This window comes from Saccharomyces eubayanus, chromosome VII (assembly GCF_001298625.1).
Source record: "Saccharomyces eubayanus strain FM1318 chromosome VII, whole genome shotgun sequence".
Classification (NCBI taxonomy): Eukaryota; Fungi; Ascomycota; class Saccharomycetes; order Saccharomycetales; family Saccharomycetaceae; genus Saccharomyces; species Saccharomyces eubayanus.
In genome coordinates, this window is record NC_030982.1 from 537,838 (window position 1) to 561,514 (window position 23,677).

Sequence of the window (23,677 nt, forward strand, 5' to 3'; positions counted from 1 at the left end):
TTCCGCCTTTTCTGTTGTTCCTGTCTCTAGTCTTGAATTTATAAACTTTACCAAGAATAGAAGACACGGAGATTGTGTGACACGAGACTTCGAAATTCAAGAAAAGGCAACGCTGCTTACGTTTAAAGTTTTTTACTTCTTATTCTCGGAATTGCAGGAAAACATCGCATTTTATATACATTATTACCTGTTGTGGTTTTAATATATACATTTCATCCACTCCACACGCCCTTTGTTAATTAGTTAACATCTTCCCTTTTTTGCTTTTCTTTCTTCCCTTTTTTTTGGTGCTACTTCGAGGTACCGCCAAAGACTGAAGGTTACAAAGAACGCCGCATATAGTTTTTGCAAGCATACAGAAGAAATTACAAAAGAGTGAAAAGAGAAACATACTCCAGAGATAGAAGAAGGGGAATTTCTAAAAAGAAGTGGGCCAAGAATAAATTATTAAACGGTTGCCATTATGTCATACAACGATCCCAACATGAATGACCAGCATAACAATAATGCTAATAGGGATGGTGACGGTAATTACCCGACGTATCAAGTGACACAAGACCAAAATGCGTTCGATGAGTATGGCCAACCGATTTATACACAAGACCAGTTGGGTGATGGTTATTACGATCCTAATGAACAATTCGTTGACGGTACACAATTTCCTCAAGGTCAAGATCCCACTCAAACTCAAGGCACTTATAACAACGATGCTAGTTACTATAACCAGCCTCCCAATATGGTAAACCCATCTTCTCAGGATGGGGAGAATTTCTCGGATTTTAGCTATGGTCCCCCCACTAGTGGTTATCCTAATGACCAATACACACCTTCCCAGATGAGCTATCCTGATCAAGAGGGTTCTTCAGGGACCTCCACCCCAAATATGTACGGGAACGGTGCAGCGAATGGTAATGGACGCTATTACGACCCTAATACTATTGAGATGGCTTTGCCAAATGATCCGTATCCAGCTTGGACCGCGGACCCTCAGTCTCCCTTACCTGTCGAACAAATCGAAGATATCTTTATAGATTTAACGAACAAATTTGGTTTTCAAAGAGACTCCATGAGAAACATCTTTGACCATTTTATGACTCTATTGGATTCGAGATCTTCCAGGATGTCTCCGGATCAGGCCCTTTTATCTTTACATTCCGACTATATTGGTGGCGATACAGCCAATTATAAAAGATGGTATTTTGCTGCTCAACTAGATATGGACGATGAAATCGGTTTCAGGAATATGAAATTGGGTAAGTTGTCAAGAAAAGCAAGAAAGGCTAAGAAGAAGAATAAGAAAGCCATGCAAAATGCTGCACCTGAAGATGCCGAAGAGACTTTGAACCAGATTGAAGGCGATAACTCTTTAGAAGCTGCCGATTTTAGATGGAAATCAAAGATGAGCCAACTATCCCCCTTCGACATGGCTCGCCAAATCGCTTTATTTCTATTGTGTTGGGGTGAGGCGAATCAAGTCAGATTTACTCCAGAATGTCTTTGTTTCATTTACAAATGCGCTTCTGATTATTTAGATTCTCCACAGTGCCAACAACGTCCTGACCCCTTGCCCGAAGGCGATTTCTTGAACAGAATCATTACTCCCTTGTATTGCTTTATCAGAAACCAAGTTTATAAAATTGTGGATGGTCGTTATGTGATGAGTGAAAGAGATCACAACAAAACCGTCGGTTACGATGACGTAAACCAACTGTTTTGGTATCCGGAGGGTATAGCCAAAATCGTTATGGGAGATGGAACTAGGCTGATCGATTTGCCAGCAGAAGAACGTTATTCAAAATTGGGCGATATCACATGGGATGATGTCTTCTTTAAAACTTATAAAGAAACCCGTTCCTGGTTGCATCTAGTTACTAACTTCAATCGTATTTGGATCATGCACATCTCAGTGTATTGGATGTACTGTGCTTATAATGCACCAACCTTCTATACTCACAACTATCAACAACTGGTCAACAATCAACCTTTGGCAGCTTATAAATGGGCCACGGCGGCACTAGGCGGTACTGTGGCATGCATAATTCAAATCGCTGCGACCTTATGCGAATGGTCATTTGTTCCAAGAAAATGGGCTGGTGCTCAACACTTATCTCGAAGATTCTGGTTCTTATGCATCATTCTTGGTATCAATTTAGGTCCGATTATCTTCATTTTTGCCTATGACAAGGACACAGTATATTCTACCGCTGCTCATGTTGTTGGTGCTGTGATGTTTTTCGTTGCCGTAGCAACGGTTGTTTTTTTCTCGGTGATGCCACTAGGTGGATTATTCACATCCTATATGAAGAAATCTACAAGGAGTTATGTGGCTTCACAAACTTTTACCGCATCTTTTGCTCCATTGCATGGCTTGGACAGGTGGATGTCTTATTTGGTTTGGGTTACCGTATTTGCTGCGAAATTTACAGAGTCTTATTTCTTTTTGATTTTATCATTAAGAGATCCAATGAGGATATTGTCCACTACTTCAATGAGATGTACAGGTGAAAAATGGTGGGGTAACAAGATTTGTACACTTCAACCAAAGATTGTGTTGGGTTTGATGATTGCCACAGACTTCATACTTTTCTTCTTGGATACTTACTTGTGGTACATTGTCGTCAACACCATCTTCTCCGTCGGTAAATCTTTCTATTTGGGTATTTCTATCTTAACACCTTGGAGAAATATTTTCACCAGATTGCCAAAGAGAATTTATTCTAAGATTTTAGCTACTACCGATATGGAAATAAAATACAAACCGAAAGTTTTGATTTCTCAAATTTGGAATGCCATCATCATCTCCATGTACAGAGAACACTTGTTGGCCATTGATCATGTACAAAAATTATTATATCATCAAGTTCCATCTGAAATCGAAGGTAAGAGAACTTTAAGAGCCCCAACTTTCTTTGTCTCTCAAGATGACAACAATTTCGAAACTGAATTTTTCCCCAGAGATTCAGAAGCTGAACGTCGTATTTCATTTTTCGCCCAGTCTCTGTCCACACCGATCCCTGAACCACTACCAGTTGACAATATGCCAACTTTCACTGTGTTAACTCCTCACTACGCTGAAAGAATATTATTGTCTTTGAGAGAAATTATTCGTGAAGACGACCAATTCTCAAGAGTCACTTTACTGGAATACTTGAAACAATTACATCCTGTAGAGTGGGAATGTTTTGTTAAAGATACAAAGATTTTGGCTGAAGAAACCGCTGCTTATGAGAATAACGAAGAAGAACCAGAAAAGGAAGACGCTTTGAAATCTCAGATTGACGACTTGCCCTTCTATTGTATTGGTTTCAAATCTGCTGCACCTGAATATACGTTGCGTACTAGAATTTGGGCTTCTTTAAGGTCGCAAACTATATATCGTACCATTTCTGGGTTTATGAATTACTCAAGGGCTATTAAGCTATTGTACCGTGTGGAAAACCCAGAAATAGTTCAGATGTTTGGTGGTAATGTTGATGGATTGGAAAGGGAATTAGAAAAAATGGCCAGAAGAAAGTTCAAATTTTTGGTTTCTATGCAAAGGTTAGCTAAGTTTAAACCACATGAACTAGAGAATGCCGAGTTTTTGTTGAGAGCGTACCCAGATTTGCAAATTGCCTACTTGGATGAAGAGCCACCTTTGAGTGACGGCGGCGAACCAAGAATTTATTCTGCTTTAATTGATGGCCATTGTGAAATTTTAGACAATGGTCGTAGACGCCCCAAATTTAGAATTCAATTGTCTGGTAATCCAATTCTTGGTGATGGTAAATCTGACAACCAAAATCACGCGTTGATTTTTTACAGAGGTGAATACATTCAACTGATTGATGCTAATCAGGACAACTACTTAGAGGAATGTTTGAAGATCAGGTCAGTCTTGGCAGAATTTGAAGAATTAGGTATTGAACCAATTCATCCTTATACTCCTGGTTTAAAATATGAAGACCAATCAAACAATCACCCTGTCGCTATCGTGGGTGCAAGAGAGTACATTTTCTCTGAGAACTCTGGTGTCCTGGGAGATGTGGCAGCTGGTAAAGAACAGACTTTTGGTACATTGTTTGCTCGTACCTTATCCCAAATTGGTGGTAAACTGCATTATGGTCATCCGGATTTCATCAATGCCACGTACATGACTACAAGAGGTGGTGTTTCTAAAGCACAAAAGGGTTTACATTTGAATGAAGATATTTATGCTGGTATGAATGCTTTGCTTCGTGGTGGTCGTATTAAGCATTGTGAATATTATCAATGTGGTAAAGGTAGAGATTTGGGTTTCGGTACTATTTTGAATTTCACCACAAAGATTGGTGCCGGTATGGGTGAACAAATGTTATCTCGTGAATACTACTACTTGGGTACTCAATTACCTGTTGATCGTTTCTTAACATTCTATTATGCGCATCCAGGTTTCCATTTGAAYAACTTGTTYATTCAATTRTCSTTACARATGTTTATGCTAACWTTGGTGAAYCTRCATGCTTTAGCCCATGAATCCATYCTGTGTATCTATAATAGAAACRCACCAMTYASAGATGTTTTGTATCCAATCGGATGTTATAACTTTCATCCTGCAATTGATTGGGTGAGACGTTATACATTATCTATTTTCATTGTTTTCTGGATTGCCTTTGTCCCCATTGTCGTCCAAGAACTGATCGAACGTGGTCTGTGGAAAGCCACTCAAAGATTTTTCCGTCATATTCTATCTTTGTCACCAATGTTCGAAGTGTTCGCCGGTCAAATCTATTCTTCTGCACTCCTAAGTGATTTAGCGGTTGGGGGAGCTCGTTACATTTCAACAGGTCGTGGTTTCGCTACGTCACGTATCCCTTTCTCCATCCTTTACTCGAGATTCGCTGGTTCAGCTATTTATATGGGCTCAAGATCAATGTTAATGTTATTATTTGGTACTGTTGCGCATTGGCAAGCTCCATTGTTGTGGTTTTGGGCATCTCTATCTTCCTTGATTTTTGCGCCTTTCGTTTTCAATCCACATCAATTTGCTTGGGAAGATTTTTTCTTAGATTACAGAGATTTCATCAGATGGCTATCAAGAGGTAATAATAAGTATCACAGGAACTCATGGATTGGTTATGTGAGGATGTCAAGGTCCCGTATCACTGGGTTCAAACGTAAAATGGTTGGTGATGAATCTGAGAAGTCTGCGGGCGATGCAAGCAGAGCTCATAGAACTAATTTGATCACGGCTGAGATTATACCGTGCGCAATTTATGCAGCAGGTTGTTTTATCGCCTTTACATTTATTAATGCTCAAACTGGTGTCAAAACTACAGATAATGATAAAGTGAACTCCGCTTTACGTGTTATCATTTGTACTTTGGCTCCAATCGTCATTGATATTGCTATTCTTTTCCTATGCCTTGGCCTTTCTTGTTGTTCTGGGCCATTATTCGGTATGTGCTGTAAGAAAACAGGTTCTGTCATGGCAGGTTTTGCTCACGGTGTTGCTGTTGTTGTCCACATTCTCTTCTTTATTGTCATGTGGGTTTTGGAAGGTTTCAGTTTTGTCAGAATGTTGATTGGTGTTGTTACATGTATACAATGTCAAAGACTCATTTTCCACTGTATGACCGTATTACTGTTGACTCGTGAATTCAAAAATGATCACGCTAATACCGCATTTTGGACCGGTAAATGGTATTCTACTGGTCTAGGGTACATGGCATGGACTCAGCCAACGAGAGAGTTAACTGCCAAAGTTATAGAACTTTCCGAATTCGCAGCGGATTTTGTCTTAGGACATGTAATTTTAATTTTTCAACTACCGGTTATTTGTATTCCACAAATAGATAAATTCCATTCTATCATGTTATTCTGGTTAAAACCATCCCGCCAAATTCGTCCACCCATCTACTCTTTGAAACAGACACGTTTACGTAAACGTATGGTCAGGAAATATTGCAGCCTGTTCTTTCTGATTTTACTTATATTTGTTGCATGCATTGTTGGACCCGCTGTAGCTTCATCTCACTTTAAAAATATTGGTTCCGGTTTGAATGGCACTTTCCATAACTTGGTTCAACCGAGAAATCAATCGAATAACGATACTGGCTCAAAGATGTCAACTTATAAAAGTCACTACTACACTCATACTCCATCCTTAAAGACATGGTCAACCATAAAATAAGTTCAAGTTTTTAAAATCTTTGTGCCTCGGTAGGCAACATACACATATATATGTAGATATATATATTTCTTAGTATTCTTACTCGTTTTCAAAAATAAAAAATTTTATTGTAAGCCTTCTAAAGATCTTCCTTTCTCACCACTAATGACTCATTCTGGCGGATTGAGGACAAACATCCGACTATGTCAATTGGGTGCCCATGTTCCATAGAGGTATATTAATGTAAGCGGAAACCAGAATTCATCTTATCTGGGTATTTACAATTTCATTTGCTGATTCATAATCTAATTTAATCTTTTCTGGGACCCCATCTTATTCCCAAAAAGCCCTTAGAACTAGGAACTGAATTCAATTTTGGTTTAATCAAATAGTAACGCTTCTCACCAGGAACGTCTACATACATATTAATGAAATCAGGTTGGTAATTTTTTTTAGATTCTTTAGCCTCTAGATGAACCAGTGCCAATTTCTTTTTAGATTCAATGTGAAATCTCATATAATGATGTGTTCTCCCCTCCTTATCCATTTTCTTCGTGGATACGATAGGTCTGTTTCTTGTCCATTTATCGTTTGTTATAAGTTCACCGTATGCCTTCAATCTTTCTTTTCCCGTAATACCGTCATTGCATTGTAATAAATTTCTTACGTCTTTGTTCTTCTCTACCATTGTAACGGCTCTATTGAAAAGTTGTGTGTCACCTGAAGGCGAAAATAGTTCTGAAAGAATTAAATAAATAACAATAGTGGATATACCAACAGCGCCTATCACAAGTATGCCTGAGAAAGTAAATGTAGAAGCAGACTTAACCTGTGGCCATAACGGTTTGTGCTTATTACCAGTCTTGGCATCGCTCTTTCCTGACGCTGCACCTGCGCCGTTAGTGTATAACCTCGTTCTACTAGATAGAGCCTTTCTAAATAGAGATGTTCGTGTCATTATGGATGGAACAATGATAGTGCTAGATCGTGGTAACAAGGGCTTCATATATCCTAAACGAAGAGAAGATTTAAACAAGCTTGCGTTCATTTTGTGGTTTTATACCCGAGGAGAAAAATATGCTAAAACTTTGGTCAATTAAAATCGATAACGTAAAGGCTAGGAATCGTAGTACTGTATCTCTTTATACAAAAAGGTATAGGCATTGGCCTTTGAGATTGAAGTAGCCGAGCTGAGCATGTTTTCAGCGTATCCTGTATCCTTTATTTTTATTGGATTCTCCGAAAGATCCCCAAGAAAAAAATAAAAAACCAGAGAACAAGCTTTATATTTTATAGGTTATTGACTTTTTTTTTGACTTTCGCGGCCGAGTTTAGCTGCCCATTTAGTGCAATGGCTAGCAAATGCATTTTTGTATCAGTAAATGCCGGGTTCGAGACCCCATTATTGTTATATACCCTTCATGCATTTCCTACACTCAAAGAAACAAAAAAGAGTGTTTGACGGGAATCCGCCTAATTTTTTGGGACTTTTCCCTGTCTTCGAACAAGTATATGTTTATCGAAAGATATGTTGGAATATCCAGCGTGGGTATACTCCTGATGTCTGGACAAGTTCCTTGCGTTTAAACAATAATTCATTCATCTCCATCCGTGCCTCTTTCTGTGTATGGGTGCTAAACTAAATAATTCTTTTTTTTTTTGAAACATTTTTTTTTCGTCGATCGAGTTCAGACGGGGCACTCACGCGGGTTTGGGAATTTTCAAATGTCAAGAGGTTAGTATAGCCAGGCAATAGATGGTGGGCGCTCTGGGTGGGAAATCCTACACACACACGTTTACACAGATAGCGTTTGAAACTTCAATGGGGATAATAGCTTTCTGGCTACATATTTGAAGGTTTTTTGTCATTTTAGAGGCATTTTTTTAGAAGAACAGTAACGGCAAGACCAAAGATATATCAAAAATGGCTAAGCAATCTCTAGGTATGTTTGAATGATAAAAAGAGGCGTAGAATGCACAAAATAGTTCCCATCCACATAGATACGAAGATGCCAAGAAACAAGCAGACAAAAAAACTGATTGATTTTAAATACGGAGCAGAGTTGGCGAAAACTATAAAGAACCAGATTATCAAGCGACTATTTCATATAGCATTTTGAACCACTAGGCTAATATTTGGGCATTTAAAGGTTTTCCTAATGATTCTAGTGTATATATGAATGCGTCACTTAAGGAATCGAGATTGAACAATACGCAATACCGAATGTGAAGGAAGAGCAATCAAAAGCAAGAAAGTGTTGCCTTAACTTGTGATCGTAACAGAAAACCATTTTGTTTTATTATTGTGAATTTAGTAAACAGGACCGCGACCCAAATGTCGAGTTATATCATAATATCATATGCTGGAATGAACACTGTGCTTACTCAATGTAAAGAAGTTTGTTTTTACTAACAATTAATTTTATTTTATTTTTCAACAGACGTCTCCTCTGACAGAAGAAAGGCCAGAAAGGCTCACTTCAGCGCCCCATCCTCTCAACGTCGTGTTTTGTTATCTGCTCCATTATCCAAGGAATTGAGAGCTCAATACGGTATCAAGGCTTTGCCAATCAGAAGAGAAGATGAAGTCTTGGTTGTTCGTGGCTCCAAGAAGGGTCAAGAAGGTAAAATTTCTTCTGTTTACAGATTGAAGTTTGCTGTTCAAGTTGACAAGGTCACCAAGGAAAAGGTCAACGGTGCTTCCGTTCCAATCAACTTGCACCCATCTAAGCTTGTTATCACCAAGTTACACTTGGACAAGGACAGAAAGGCTTTGATCCAAAGAAAGGGTGGTAAATTGGAATAAACTAACTCAAATTTAATATAGATCGGGCAAAAAATACAATAAGTAAATCCAGTTTTTTCTTTTATATATTTTTTATCATCAAATTCAATTTAGTTTAGTTTAACTTTTAAAGAAAATAAAATTGTAATCTCGCACTTTTCTTTTTCGTTGGCGCTAGAACGCACTGTATGAACATAAGTAGGTGTGCTTGGGGCAAATGAAGTTAGAAAAAAAAATATGTGACTTTAATACGTAATTACTTATTATTGGTATGCTAGTGGCTGTATACACATGATAGTTATGACAAAGAAAGTGGAAGTGGATGAATATAAAAGTATGAGGTTTATAATATATTTGATGGGCAGGAGAGAGCTGGATACATTAACCTTCTGGTCGTTACGTTATATACTGCTTCTACTCCGTTGGATTCCTGAAATAGGACTAGACACAGAAATGTCGTCATTGTATCTACTATTGGAGCCTCTTCTGGATTTGGCCCTTTCTTGGGTCTTGCTTCTTTTCAAGTCATTATCAGCAGCAGCTTTAAACAAATCGTATCTTGTAATTTTGTTAGGTGTGCTATTGCGCGGAGTGCTTTCGCCCTTACCTTTGTTTCTTGTGACTGTGTTTGTGAGGGATGATATTGGTTTAACCATTAAGGAAGAAACGATGGAGCGCATGAACGAGTTACTGTTCTTACTGCTATTGTTGTCAGAGTTTTCAGTATCCATCGGTCTTGCAAGATTGGCTGGTGTGAGAAGCATTTGATTATGAAAAAGATAGCTTGTTCTTCCTTCTTTTCAAAATTCTTTGTAGTTAAGAGTTTCGATTGGTAGTTTGCAAGCTTGATTAGCCAAGCACCAGTTGGAACGTTTAGAAATAACAACTAATGTGTATTTGAATGAAAGAGGGGGTGTTGTTGTATTTATACATTTGTTGCACATAAAGGTGGATCTTCTTATTTCTTTTTCAATCCTTGCTTTCGTAATCCAAGCATGGGTGGGTGACACGCTATATCCGCGCTTTTCCCTTAAGCTTTTTTCACTCAGCATCTATTATATCCAGCAATTCCGGTAGTATCCGTGGAAAAGGGTCTCATTCTGCCGTGGTAAGCTTCTTCTCGAGCATAAAAGTGCGTCTGCACCGCGGCGCTCTCATAAAAGCCGGGCGAGCGGTCTTCTAATCCGCGGAACAGTCAGGTCCGCGGCAGAAGGCAGATATCATTTCGGCAAGTGATGGAGCTCTCGCATCTCTCATTTTTTTGCATTGTGTTTCGTTTCTTAGAATGACACAGTGTTCTTTGATTGCTGTCACCACGCACAAAGCGCCCTTTTCAGATAGGGTGGTTGTTAAATGTAGGAAACACATGCGTATGTTTTTCCAAGAAATAACTTCTATCTAATTATACAAATGATCAAGATTTAAGTAAAGAAATGCAGAAAAAAAAATATAGAGTAACAATGATGGCAGGGGTGGTAGTGCGAATCTAATCATTTTTGGGTTTACCGCTGGGGGACTGTTTTTCTATTCTTTGCCAGTACATTTCATAATTCTCCTTCAATGTTACAGGCGCCAAGTTGTACGAGTCTGTCATGTAGAATAACCTAACGATCCGCAGCTTCAAAAACCAGTTGATCAAGCCCGTCTCCCTAATGATGCCGAGTATAAAAAAATATAGCGAACCGTTCAATGCGCCCACGCTAAATCCCACAATCACCTGGTCTAAATTGTGGTAGTGTAAGTAAACTCTAGAAAAACAGACGCAGAATGACAGTAAAGCTAGCCCACTAGCAAAAATGCATTTTTCAAAGACGCTCAAATTTCTCCATGAGGTATATATTTTCAAAGAGTTGTAGGTGAAGCAAAACCCCATGAACTGAGAATGTGCACTAGGCATCCCGTACCCAGATCTTATGGTATCGTTTTGGAAGGATGCGCCAAACGACACGGGACGTGGCTGTTTTATTATGTTCTTTATCACGTTGTTGAAAATTTCATTCATGAGTTGACCAAAGGCCACAGCACATGCTTCTAACTCTCTTGTGATGATAAACCAGGACAAATAAAACGACAATACCAGGATAGGCATCAACGAGAAATATGCACTTAAAAATGACAGAAAATCATGCGAATCGTAGAGAATGTATGTATCATCGAACGGTATGACATTTGGGTTAGGATTTATCGCGGCGGCTGTACTATTCATGATTTGATCTGGTTCGAAGGAAACTGTAAGTACCTTGGTTGTATAATGTAATCGGTGGCGAAAAGAAAACAAAAGAGAAAGTAAAGGAAGGAGAAACAACCCAAAGTGGCCACGATGGTGGTGACTTTATCCAGTAGTAAACGAGTTGAAACACCGCGTTGATGTTTACCATACATAGCAGTTTTTCTGAGCAGGCACTTTTTTTTTTGTTTTTTTTTACTTTTCCAACAAAGAAATTTAAGTTTTCCCGAAAACCCGAGTTCTCCCATCCATCTAATGACTTCTACTCACTGAAAAAGGAGATGAAAAGGAAAATAGAAATGCACCAAAAAAACGAGGTAGGAGAGATCTTCTACCATTGAGCAGTTGCTATGTATCTATGGCATCGTTGCTTTACGTAATTTTCTCCTGCTTGCAGTGGTCTTCCCACGGGCTTGCCGCCGCCCAGCCGAGTAGAGTTACGAAGCTGGGCCGATGTATATAATACGAATCGTGCATGCAGCGCCGCATAATACGCACATTCAGCACGCTAATTGTTGTATTGATTTTAAGCGTCCTTGCCTTGCACTTTGCATTGTAGCCACCGCATTACATATGTCCTCTCCTCCCCTAATTGCCACTTGCGATCTGATAACCGCTGAGAGTACAACACTAATTAAAAAATAAAGTAAAAACATGCATTTTACTAACATAAAATATGCCTCATCCCGAAAGGGACTCTTCAGGGCATGAATAAATGTATATAACTTATATGTGTAGAGAATATAGCAAATAGAATAGTAACGTGAAAAACCAAGCCGGGATTTCCTTTCACGGGGACAACACACCCTTTTCTTAAGAAGAGTATTTGGCAATCAAGTTATCGACATACGCGATGTACTCCTTTTCGGCATCTTCTTGAGACTTACCCTTTAAGTCTTCCCAGGCTTCCCACTTGTAACGGTCCTTCATGTTAAAAATACCTGGCTTTTCCTTGTCATTGTCTCCTACTGTAGCTTGCTTGTATAGACCGTAAAGTTCCAGTAGTTCATCGGTTGAGGGTTTTGTTGGTAGCTCGTTGACAGCCTTGGCCTTTTCTTCGAATAATTGTGAAACCATTGTGCTAGATATATAAGTTTGTCTGATCGAGGTTTGTATCTCTCTTTTCTTTCTGTCTCTTACAATCCAACGAACCGAACAAAATGCCCTTCTCCTTGAATAACCCAATTTGACACGAGTTATATATATATTTATATACATATAACGGCCATTGGAGAACCGCCCTAGAGCTGTTGAGTTTGCGAACGTGCTAGATAGCGCGTAGGGCCGCCGGCGCCACCGCTTTCAGGCACCTAGGGCGTGTCTCTTGCGACGGCCCGTTTCTCAAACGTGTGTTTTACGCGATGGTTTGTGGAATGTGGTGGGAACAGGACCGAGTAGTGGGTACGCTGCCATATGCTGAACTGTGCATTAATTGTCGGATAGCTTGCGTTCGTACTTCTCTTTCAGTCCTCCCTCTCGGTGGAGTTGAGGAGAAAAGGTTTATATGCGATTCTGGACCCCTAAAGTGTTACCCGACAACCGTTCGGGTTTAGTTAGAATGCCAATGCTTTTATACTAAAAAATGACCTAAAAAAACGATCCTGGATCTTGCCTTTAAATTTAGCAGAGTCCGGAGAGCACTAAGAAACAATAGAAAAAAAACTGACCGAGAGTGCTTCCTCCCTGTAAACTATTCTATTAGATTCCTTTAGCTGCCTTTTATTGTTGCTTGCATTTTCCTTCAAGAAGCACATTTGTTTTTTTTTCCGTATTTCATTGCATTTTATCCAGTTACTTTATGACCGAATTAGATTATCGTGGAGCTGCTCAGGCGACTTCCGCCTCATACAGCCGAGATCAAACAGAACTTAAGCCATTTCCTTCTGCCGGCAGTGCTTCTTCGTCAATCAAAACTACAGAACCGGTGAAAGACCATAGAAGAAGACGTTCATCCAGTATAATTTCACATGTGGAACAGGAAACCTTTGAAGATGAAAACGACCAGCAAATGCTACCAAATATGAATGCTACATGGGTGGACCAGCGTGGTGCTTGGATCATTCACGTGGTCGTCATCACACTGTTGAAACTATTTTTCAACTTGTTCCCTGGTGTTACCGCAGAATGGTCATGGACCCTGACTAACATGACTTACGTTGTGGGGTCGTATGTCATGTTCCATTTGATTAAGGGTACGCCGTTTGATTTCAACGGTGGTGCGTACGACAATTTGACAATGTGGGAACAAATTGATGACGAAACTTTGTTTACTCCTTCAAGAAAATTTTTGATTATCGTGCCAATTGCCTTATTTCTGGTTAGTACTCACTATGCACACTATGATTTAAAAATGTTTTCCTGGAACTGCTTTTTGACAACATTCGTTGCTGTTGTTCCAAAGTTACCTGTTACTCATAGACTAAGAATTTCCATTCCTGGTATTACAGGTCGTGCTCAAATTAGTTGAAGCAATTTTCCTCACAGTCATATCTTGTTTCCTGCTCTATCCAAAAAAAATCTTGGATTTGTCAACGTTTTAGCCATTCTTTATCTAAGAGGTTGATGAGTTGGAAGCTTTCGTATAAGAAGTTAAAAAAAAAAAAAAAAAAAAAAAAAAGAAACATCAAAAAAGAATTTGCAAAAGTCTAGATTAATGGTCTCCAAAAACATCAATCAATAGTTTTATTTAGCTCATATAAACACGAATTTACATTTGGAAAAGAACGAAAATCAAAAATAGTGACGGTAATTGCTAACTTGTCTGACTGTGAAGTATTCTCCACTTTTACAGTGGAAAAAAATAACGACAACTGCAGGATTTGAACCTGCGCGGGCAGAGCCCAAAAGATTTCTAATCTTTCGCCTTAACCACTCGGCCAAGTTGCCTTGTTATATGTTAAATTAACAGAAGCTAGACTATTAAGTTAAAGTGTATAAGCAGCTCATACTCAGATACTTTCTCAGCTGTTTTTTTCTTTGTGGGCTTCAAACTGTTGATAATTAGTTGTTTTAATATGTTGAAATAATTAAGAATAAGCAGTTTTTTCTTACATTATACAAGTGAGGCGTATAAATCGCATGCGGCTTGGTTATATGGAACCCAATGGTTCAGACATGATTCAGAGTATGGAAAACATTTTATCATATATGACTCATCTCCTTATATGCTAGTTCCTGGTCAATTAATAGATCTTTAATCTTATCTTCACTAATTACCAGATTTGGTTATTTGTATCATGATGAAAAAATATTCACAAATAGCAATAGTGTCATTAAATATTATTCTTGTTTCAGATTTTTATCATACATGAAGTAATGTGTGTCCGAAGACACCTATTCCAACACAAACTGAATTGGTAAATTAAGCTAAATAACATACTATACCAAATTATCAGCTGAAACTAATATCCGGCCTCCGTCAGTCGTATCACAATCTTTGTAAAGTAGAGCAAAATGTATCGCCGGTGGCGGTAGATTAACGGTATTTTTGAGATTTTAGTTTGCTGCTTGTTTATAACGTTCGTTAAACGTACTTTTTCGTTATACTTGAGTTGTTTTTCCATTTACCACCGGAGCTACAGTACTGTCATGTTGTTGTATTCTGCACCTTCGCAGAATCGATTTGCAATATAGCTTGTTGGTTGCTGTTCTTATATTTTAATTTCATCTGATTTCGCATGAATATTCTCTTATAATAGCTCCATGAAGTTGCGGCAGGTGTGCTGTAAAAGTAACAATTTGAAGTTACTTCTACCTCACTAAGTCTTGTAAGCTTGCTTTAGTGACGTCGGCACAACGTTCAATTACTTCCAAGTAGACCAGCTGGTCTCATCGCGACTATTTGTTTCGAAAGTGCATTTATTTTCAGGTCAAGAGCCCCGTAGCATTGGAGATGTATGAGCTGATATGCCGCATGATTGAATGAGACGATACTGTGCTCGCACTCGCCTATAAGTTTGGCTCTATCATTTCGATGTCAAAGAATGAACAAGTCCTCCCTTTTACGTATATGCCGCCATCGAAAACATCTTCCGTAGACGGCGTCATATGGCTTTCCATAGACGAAAATACCCAGCCATTCTGCCCTCTGGCTTCTAGCATTGCTGGGATATATTGGCTGAGATGGTGGCCGGGCCATTACCATATCCCATCAAAACAAGATAATAATTCCGGGACAGCAACTTACTAGTAGCATAGGGCGTGTGCAAGTGAAATTTTTTTATCTCAACCGCACATCGGCGTTACCATCTCTCTTATCGGCTAACGACCAAAAATTCGTAACGGCTGTCATAACTTCACCAGCAGCCTTGGCGTAAGTAATCATGCCCTCGTCCCTCTTGAACGACTCGGTTATTCTCCCAAGCACTGCGAGTTTCAGTCATAGTCTTACAATAGTATGCCTAATTCCACACCCACTCAAAAATAAGCGCTCGGTTTCCTGCCTTTCCAATGCCACTAACATTCTGCCGTATCGGTTCAACATCCTCGCTGAGGTGAGCTATTTTTCCTAGCCTTCTGAGTACGGTCACACCAACTGAGTCGGTCACACGTTCTTTCTAGTTAAGTTTAACGCGCGTAACTAAGCTCACAAATTCTACTACAGATAAAAGGACAAAAATGGCTCTCATTGTGTACTTCTCAAGCAGTAAAGCTAGTTGCCGAAAGTTGTAGAAAAGTTTTCAGCTTTAGACTTTTCATCTTTTTAAAGTACTAAAGGAAATTCTCACCAGAGCTAGGTGTATATACGTCGTTGCTGTATAACCTGCTGACATCCATTTCGGTCGCCCTGTGGTACTAATTGTTATCGCCTATTGATCGCATTGCCTTGCGTTTCCCCTAGAAATAGACCGTCGTTGGCAGTACTCATCTTCTTCATATCAAAGCTCACTGGTTTCCCCATGAATATTCAAAAAGTATGATCGATCAATCCAAATACGGCGCTTTGATGTGCAAAAGTACCCTAAAAAAAGGCTGAGCATACACGCATCGCATTTATTCAAAAAGGCGAAAACTTACAGTAGCATAATCAGTACGACCCAAGCTCACCGTGTGTCTATACTTTATAATCCATGGTTTGTCTCAATGTCCCCTTAACAGCAGTCACACCAGGAATATCTATTTTAAATTGGCATAAACTGGAGCTTTGTCATATTAATAAAAGAAACTATCATAAGTAATACAGTTACTTGTGTTTGCGCTAGACCGGCTTTTTAACTTCTAAACAAATTGAAACACGTCAATGTTGCATCCACCATTGTTGTTTTTGTTTTTGTTTTTTATGTTTTGCTATTTTAAGGAAGTAGACCTTCTTGTTAAGAAACGTGAATGATCAAAAAAAAACATAAAGAATAAATAAATATTGTGGTCCTGCCAAGCTTGAAGATGACGAAAGAAGAATTAAGATACTAACAACATTTAGCCGGATTTTTTTTACATGCAAGAGTTCTGCCACTGATACAGCCAAATTATAAAGTTTTTTTTCTGGCAGTTTTATGATACTTAAATTCTTACTTAAGAAAAGAACGAGTGGCTAGTCGTCATCTGACAGCCTCAGCTCCGGCTCGAAATTCTTTACTCCTTTAGACATTATACTACTTAAAACGCAAAATTTGGACTTTTTTCCTTCACATTCCTGATTCTGCATATTCAAAACGCGTTGTGCAGCTTTTAGAAATTTACTGATCACAGTGTATTTTTATATATTATGCATTTTTATGCAAGTAACAGAGGCTTTCGATTGTCTCCAGATCTTTACATTTATATCTAACCAACGCTCAAATTTATAGCTATATATATATACTGGAAGCCTACTCGCCGTTTATATTTCCGAGCTATCTTGCCAGTTTTTTTCCTTTGTCCTTTTCTAGTGGATCAGATCAAAGCCGACTAAAAAATTTGGCACTCTAAAGCAAGCTTCTTTCCAAGATAGAAACGATCGCTCCTAAAAAGACTATCCATCTATTCGTTTCTCTAGAGATCAAAAATGGCCAGAACCATAACATTCGATATTCCCTCTCAGTACAAACTCGTAGATTTGATAGGCGAGGGAGCATACGGAACAGTATGTTCCGCAATTCACAAACCTTCTGGTATAAAAGTAGCTATCAAGAAGATACAGCCATTTAGCAAGAAACTTTTCGTAACCAGGACCATACGTGAGATCAAACTGCTACGGTATTTCCACGAACACGAAAATATAATAAGTATATTAGATAAAGTAAGACCAGTATCCATCGACAAGTTGAACGCTGTCTACTTAGTCGAAGAATTGATGGAAACTGACTTACAAAAAGTGATCAATAACCAGAATAATGGCTCCTCTACTTTAAGTGATGATCACATTCAATATTTCACTTACCAGATTTTGAGGGCGCTCAAATCTATCCATAGTGCACAGGTTATCCATAGAGATATAAAGCCATCGAACCTGTTACTGAATTCAAATTGTGACTTGAAGGTTTGCGATTTTGGGCTAGCTCGGTGCTTAGCTAGTAGTAGTGATTCAAGAGAAACCTTGGTTGGGTTCATGACGGAATACGTGGCGACGCGATGGTACAGAGCACCAGAAATTATGTTAACCTTCCAAGAGTATACAACTGCGATGGATATTTGGTCATGTGGGTGTATACTGGCTGAAATGCTTTCAGGGAAACCTTTGTTCCCAGGCAGGGACTATCACCATCAGTTATGGCTAATTTTGGAAGTGCTAGGCACCCCGTCCTTCGAAGACTTCAACCAAATCAAATCCAAGAGAGCTAAAGAATATATAGCAAACTTACCCATGAGGCCGCCTTTACCGTGGGAGAACGTGTGGGCAAAAACGGATCTAAATCCTGATATGATAGATTTACTAAACAAGATGCTGCAATTCAATCCTGACAAGAGAATAAGCGCTGCGGAAGCCCTGAGACATCCTTACCTGGCGATGTATCACGATTCAAGCGACGAACCAGAATACCCTCCGCTCAACTTAGACGACGAGTTTTGGAAGCTAGATAACAAAATAATGCGTCCAGAGGAAGAAGAAGAAGTGCCTATAGAAGTGCTTAAAGACATGCTCTACGATGAACTGATGAAGACCATGGAATAGACGATGTTACCACCACCACCACCACCACGCTCCGAGTAGTATCCCATACCCAGCACACCCAGGTGTTTTTGTAGTCTGTGTAGTCGATACGTAAATAAAAGACTTTATCGTACATATGCACGATGCGCCCACCTACGCTAAATGCAAGGAATCAAGAGGCGCCGCAGGGATTTTTTCACCAGCTGGGAGTACGCGAAATGCGGCTTCGTGGGCCCGTTCGCTACTTTTCCTAATTGAGACACGTAGAGTAAAAAAAGCCAGCCACCGCGAGTTGGACAGCTAACGCGACAGCAATTAAATAGATGGTATCGATGCCTTTATCCAGCATTCTTCAAGACCGCATGGTCTCCCAAGCCCGCTTAGTGCCTCCCATTCTTAATCCTTATGCAAAGCTTTTCTGTTTACATTTGCTTGTTTGTTTCTAGTTACTGTGTACATTTTCTAACTGACCAGGTCTTCTTTACGTAAATTTCACTACAGATCTACCGAACGTCCAGCTGAGTAGAGCTTAAAAGCTAATTTACGAAAAGAGGACAAATTGTCGAGTTCTTTTGCGTTGATTATATATGCAAGGGGCGGTTACGCTGTATTCATAGAATTTTGTTTCAGTTTTAAATAAGCTGCGAAATACGTGCATCGACACGAAAGAGAGAACTCCGTTACATCTCTGTTCTACCAGAGAATTATCCGTGTGTTATAGCAGGTTATACCATTCCACTCGCTCTTTTTCTCCTCAAGGTGACGAAAGATCGCCACGCAACAGTTATCGAGCATTATAGTACACGTTTGACTTGCTAGTTTTTTCACACATTTGGCTTTATTACCGTTTGCAGATTCAAGGCGCTCACTTATTTGCTGACTCTTTTCATAGGGTTTAGCTTTGGTATATCAAACCGTCCACTCATTCGACAACATAGTTCTTTCTAAAAGACTATATTCAACTTTCTACATTCATTACCTTTTTTTTTTTATTGTAGTTTTATCTTACACTTTATGAAATGTCACAAATATCTAGAAATGATTCGGCTACCACTGACACTTCAATATCAACCTCGGGATCTACAACGGTATTGTCCACATCCTCGTCCGATAAGGACACTGTGAGTATAAACCAACAACGCGCAAGAATAAGGTCCGGCTCATTATTTGTCGAGGGATCTCATCTATCTCCATCATCGGAAACGAAATCATATAACATTTACATCGATGATACCAAATACGATAAAATCTTTAGAGGAGATTCAACCTCAAGTGGCACGGGCAGTCCGCAGGTCTTCGAAGATGCTAAAGATGATAATTTCCACGAAGAATCACATAGAGCTTTGGAGAATTCAATTTTGGATTTAATACGACGAGGCTCGGAAGCTGCAGAATTCCCATTACCTCCGCCATGCTCAAGTGACAGAAACAGAAATTCTTCCCACGGCTCTTCCGCAGAAACGAATCCGAATGGACACAGTAGCAGCGGTACTATTTCTACTTCAGTACTTTTGAATTTGGGTTCCGCTGAAAAGCATGCTGAGACCGCCAGGGGTGATTATATAGATTCATCTTCAGTAAAATCATCAGATAAAAAAAAGGAGAGACGTTCTTCGTCATACTATCCGCCATACTATCCACCAAATGGAGGTAGCCCACAAAACGAACAGCCAGGGAATACCGTTTCGAAAAGCCGAGCCTCAAGTCAAGTGCAGGATGAATACTCTTCATTTTCCTCTGTGCGGTATGATGACGGGTTCGTACCATCGATTGAAGAAGCTGTTGAAGTATCTAAGAAAAAGATTTCCAATGACGCATCAAAAGATGTTTTTCCTGACCAGACTTTCATACCGCATGAGTTTCAAATACCAAAAAAGGCTTGGAATAGGCCCTCGGCACATACCCCTACAAAGTCATTTCCCATGGTCAAAACTCCAAGAAACCATTATCTGCTAACCGACATATTAAAACCGTCTGAAGCGGTTGACCTTGCCAATCAACAAAGGTCTCCTACCTTGTTAAATAACACATTACACCCTAATACATGGCATAGCTCTGCTAAAGAAGGCCCCCAACCCCGAAACCAAGATGAAAAGCTGCGGGAAACCAACCGATCCGCTCCAAATCATATTTATCGTTCCCAAGCTCCTCTTGATGTAGGAGCGAACACCTCGGGTGGTCAAAACTCACTGTATCATGAAGAACATTCAAATAATGCGGATGACTATTCAGTTTCTAAAGAAATCGGTCAAGAAAATCAGGATGGCACAAAATACGAATACGAAACATTTGCTAAAGGCGCGGACCAAGAATGGCAATCGCCCTTTCAAATGCACACGATACCCATTCAGAGAATAGACACATCCTCCATACATTCGTATGACTCCCAAACGCGTGGATTCTCCGAAGTCTATAGTATATCAAGAATCATGGTGACACTGTGCACCTGTGTTTTAATTCCGCCGCTGTTCTTTTTCTTTTCCATTGATGGAAATAACGGTATTTCAAATTATAGACTAATGAGAATGATAATGAATCATGAGCATAGAATTGGCCTACTCAAAGGATTCGAATGGGACATTGACATAAAATGGTTCAGAACGTTATGTTTTATTTTAGGATGCATAGAGTTGTTAGCTATATTCGCTGGTATAGGAATAGGATTTGGCGTGGGAGTAACTCGAGAGTAGTGCTCTATAGATTAGCGCTGTATCTTAGTTATAGAATGGACTTTTCACTTCTTGCATAAATAGATACCTGTTTTACAGATTTTGGTAAAACGACGTAATTTACATATCAATTCACGAAAGCCACTATAGTGGTCATTTTGGCACCAGAGGAAATTTATCTCATCATTCCGGTATTTCTTTTATTCTCAAAACACACATATTTTTGTTTTTGGATATGAAGAAAAAAGGCCATTAAAGAGACTTTCGCGATGTGGAGAGCCTCAATTTGACCTACACGCGTAGCTTTTGAACATCGTGAACAAGCAGGTCCCAAAAACTAAATGCCACATCATGCTATCACATATCGTTGAGTATGAATGCCAATATACCGATCAGATTTACAAAAAGCGCAAAATTTGGCATGATGGCAAACTAAAGTATTTTCAAATAAACAACAGATTCATGCTCTATACGGAAAAGGATAACATTTTATTAACTAGTGAATTCAAAACAAGTTCCAAAGAGCTGAAGGCCATTTTGAACCCGGAAGGGTTTGATATCGAAGAGCATAGGATTTTCAGTCAGTTTTTAGTAATAATCTCAGGTATTATCGACGAATATGATAGGGATATTCAAGTAACAGCATCTCACGTCAGAACAGATCCTCCTATTCTATCAGTGCAAAAAAAGCAACCTGCTTCCTCAGAATGTGTGCCTACTTTGAACCACATTTCAACTGCAAGGGAGATACATTCAAATACGAAAGTCACAATTCCTAAAGACAAGCAGAAACAGGACAGTGGTGCTAGAGGTGGATTCAACATTAGCAAGCTTACTTTAAAGGTGAACAAGCCTTTTAAGAAGCCCAAGAGGATATTGAATGCTAATGTAGTGAATGAGTTGAACAGGCCGAGTATAAGGGATAGAAGAAGTCCAGAAACGGTGCAACCAGATGAGGTAAATATTGGTATAGAGAAGATACATGAAGTTGAAAAAATCATGCTGGGTGAAGATGATATTTTAAAATGTCCAGGTGAGACAAATCTGCAAGATTCTAAGGGTACAGATGGTTCTGAAAAGAAAACTGGTGTAAGAATGGCGACCAAGAGTAAGAGAGGAAGTAGAATACGAAAAATCGTTCACGAACCACTCAAAATTTGAATAAGCTCAGAAAAATAATCAGCGCCTTAATGAATATATTGGTCAGTTAGTATAACGTGCATATGTACTTAAGCTAACTCATACTAGGGTATGGGAAAAGATGGACGAAAATATGTAAGTGCAACCTTAATGATCACATTTTTTCCTCAACTAACTTGTACAGCGCTTCGATGTCTACAGAAAATTTTCTAATACCATCAGATACTTTTTCTGTGGCCATTTGATCTTCGTTAAAGACGTATCTGAAGTGAGGTTCATCGTTGATAAAAGATATTTTGTCGACACCTTCCTTTTTAGCGGTCTCTGCGTTCAATTTGTTTTCAATAGGATCTGTTGACTCGTGTAACTGTTGCAAAATATTCAGTGGGAGAGTCATGTCATCAATACCTGCCAAGGCCTTCAGCTCGTCAAGGTTTCTAAAGGAAGCCGCCATCACCTCGGTATTGTAGCCGTGCCTCTTATAGTAGCTGTAAATCTTTCTCACAGAGAGAACACCGGGATCAGTCTCTCCGGTGTAGTCCTCACCTGACCGCTCCTTGTAGAAATCCATGATCCTTCCCACAAATGGGGAAATCAAAGTAACTTTTGCCTCTGCACATGCTACAGCTTGAGTGAAGGAAAACAACAAGGTCATGTTACAATGAATGCCATGTTTTGCTTCCAACTCTTTAGCAGCTTGGATGCCCTCCCATGTAGAAGCTATCTTGATCAATACTCTTTCTTTAGGCACGCCCACCTCATTGTACAGTTTGATTATATGGAGAGCTTTTTTAACAGTGGCTTTCTTGTCAAAGGACAGCCTTGCATCCACTTCGGTGGATACTCTACCTGGCACGATCTTCAAAATCTGTGAACCAAATTCCACCAATATTTTATCCATGGCATTGTCAACTTTCTCATGATCGGTCTTACCATGCTTCCTACCGTACTCGACAGAGGCATCGATCAGCCTTTCATATTTCTCTAGCTTTGAAGCGGCCAATATCAGAGAAGGGTTGGTAGTTGAGTCCTGGGGTTCGTACTTGGAAATGGACTCAAAATCCCCAGAATCAGCCACYACATGGGTCCCAGCCTTCTTCAACTGGTCCAAGGACGAAATAGCAACTTTCTGTTTTTTGTCTGAGTGTTCTGACATGTCTATATAATATCTACAGTAATGTCTTTCGTGAAGTTAATAGGTGCTCTTTTAAAAATCCAAGGAATAAGGTAATAGTAAACATCGGCAAAAGGGAAGGAAATTGCAAGATTGTTATTCCTTTTATATGTTCGCCCATCGTATCCAATGAATGTGTCTTGAAGGAATAAATATACGCTCCCCTCATTTGCCCCTACCATGCGGGAAGAACCCACAACACAACAACGTATTGCAAAAAGAAGTCTGCTGGAGCAAGATAGAAATCAAGCTAGCCCAGCCACTTGCTAAAAAGTTCGTCTTTTTGGCTGATCCTTCAAACCCAGACCGACTATTGAAAAAACCCTTTTGTGTCACTAATCCGCCACCCATTACCCTTCCATCAGTCGACGTAATGAGGGCCTATAGGGGAGGGGTCCCAAGAAGGGAATACTCGAACGGATGGGAAAAGCCGATGTATGCCCCTATTCCAGAAAACACTCACTCATCTTAAACTACCAGCAA

At 39.4% G+C, this 23,677-nt stretch overlaps 11 protein-coding genes and 1 non-coding gene across 12 annotated transcripts; 6 read left to right on the forward strand and 6 right to left on the reverse strand.

The window, feature by feature from the left end:
- Positions 1–463: 463 nt before the first annotated feature.
- Positions 464–6,151, forward strand: GSC2 (1,3-beta-glucan synthase GSC2; the record flags this gene model as incomplete). Its single annotated transcript, XM_018365149.1, has 1 exon — positions 464–6,151. The coding sequence occupies one exon, from the start codon at positions 464–466 to the stop codon at positions 6,149–6,151; it is 5,688 nt and encodes a 1,895-aa protein (XP_018222249.1).
- A 289-nt stretch (positions 6,152–6,440) lies between these two features.
- TIM21 (Tim21p) lies at positions 6,441–7,178 on the reverse strand (the record flags this gene model as incomplete). The annotated part of the gene is made up of 1 exon (XM_018365150.1): positions 6,441–7,178. One exon carries the CDS (start codon positions 7,176–7,178, stop codon positions 6,441–6,443), a length of 738 nt encoding a protein of 245 aa, XP_018222250.1.
- An 876-nt stretch (positions 7,179–8,054) lies between these two features.
- Positions 8,055–8,936, forward strand: RPL26B (60S ribosomal protein uL24; the record flags this gene model as incomplete). The annotated part of the gene is made up of 2 exons (XM_018365151.1): positions 8,055–8,073; positions 8,572–8,936. The coding sequence occupies 2 exons, from the start codon at positions 8,055–8,057 to the stop codon at positions 8,934–8,936; spliced, it is 384 nt and encodes a 127-aa protein (XP_018222251.1).
- Positions 8,937–9,316: 380 nt separating this feature from the next.
- On the reverse strand, positions 9,317–9,679 carry DI49_1998 (uncharacterized protein; the record flags this gene model as incomplete). The annotated part of the gene is made up of 1 exon (XM_018365152.1): positions 9,317–9,679. One exon carries the CDS (start codon positions 9,677–9,679, stop codon positions 9,317–9,319), a length of 363 nt encoding a protein of 120 aa, XP_018222252.1.
- Positions 9,680–10,401: 722 nt separating this feature from the next.
- Positions 10,402–11,121, reverse strand: CAX4 (dolichyldiphosphatase; the record flags this gene model as incomplete). The annotated part of the gene is made up of 1 exon (XM_018365153.1): positions 10,402–11,121. One exon carries the CDS (start codon positions 11,119–11,121, stop codon positions 10,402–10,404), a length of 720 nt encoding a protein of 239 aa, XP_018222253.1.
- Positions 11,122–11,955: 834 nt separating this feature from the next.
- ACB1 (long-chain fatty acid transporter ACB1) lies at positions 11,956–12,360 on the reverse strand (the record flags this gene model as incomplete). The annotated part of the gene is made up of 1 exon (XM_018365154.1): positions 11,956–12,360. The coding sequence occupies one exon, from the start codon at positions 12,358–12,360 to the stop codon at positions 11,956–11,958; it is 405 nt and encodes a 134-aa protein (XP_018222254.1).
- Positions 12,361–12,940: 580 nt separating this feature from the next.
- On the forward strand, positions 12,941–13,609 carry ORM1 (sphingolipid homeostasis protein ORM1; the record flags this gene model as incomplete). Its single annotated transcript, XM_018365155.1, has 1 exon — positions 12,941–13,609. One exon carries the CDS (start codon positions 12,941–12,943, stop codon positions 13,607–13,609), a length of 669 nt encoding a protein of 222 aa, XP_018222255.1.
- A 337-nt stretch (positions 13,610–13,946) lies between these two features.
- On the reverse strand, positions 13,947–14,028 carry DI49_2002. The gene has a single exon. It is a non-coding gene; the product is annotated as a tRNA-Ser (tRNA).
- Positions 14,029–17,125: 3,097 nt separating this feature from the next.
- KSS1 (mitogen-activated serine/threonine-protein kinase KSS1) lies at positions 17,126–18,232 on the forward strand (the record flags this gene model as incomplete). The annotated part of the gene is made up of 1 exon (XM_018365156.1): positions 17,126–18,232. One exon carries the CDS (start codon positions 17,126–17,128, stop codon positions 18,230–18,232), a length of 1,107 nt encoding a protein of 368 aa, XP_018222256.1.
- A 998-nt stretch (positions 18,233–19,230) lies between these two features.
- BUD9 (Bud9p) lies at positions 19,231–20,901 on the forward strand (the record flags this gene model as incomplete). The annotated part of the gene is made up of 1 exon (XM_018365157.1): positions 19,231–20,901. The coding sequence occupies one exon, from the start codon at positions 19,231–19,233 to the stop codon at positions 20,899–20,901; it is 1,671 nt and encodes a 556-aa protein (XP_018222257.1).
- Positions 20,902–21,231: 330 nt separating this feature from the next.
- Positions 21,232–22,041, forward strand: MTE1 (Mte1p; the record flags this gene model as incomplete). The annotated part of the gene is made up of 1 exon (XM_018365158.1): positions 21,232–22,041. The coding sequence occupies one exon, from the start codon at positions 21,232–21,234 to the stop codon at positions 22,039–22,041; it is 810 nt and encodes a 269-aa protein (XP_018222258.1).
- Positions 22,042–22,174: 133 nt separating this feature from the next.
- Positions 22,175–23,176, reverse strand: NQM1 (sedoheptulose-7-phosphate:D-glyceraldehyde-3-phosphate transaldolase NQM1; the record flags this gene model as incomplete). The annotated part of the gene is made up of 1 exon (XM_018365159.1): positions 22,175–23,176. The coding sequence occupies one exon, from the start codon at positions 23,174–23,176 to the stop codon at positions 22,175–22,177; it is 1,002 nt and encodes a 333-aa protein (XP_018222259.1).
- Between the last annotated feature and the right edge of the window lie 501 nt (positions 23,177–23,677).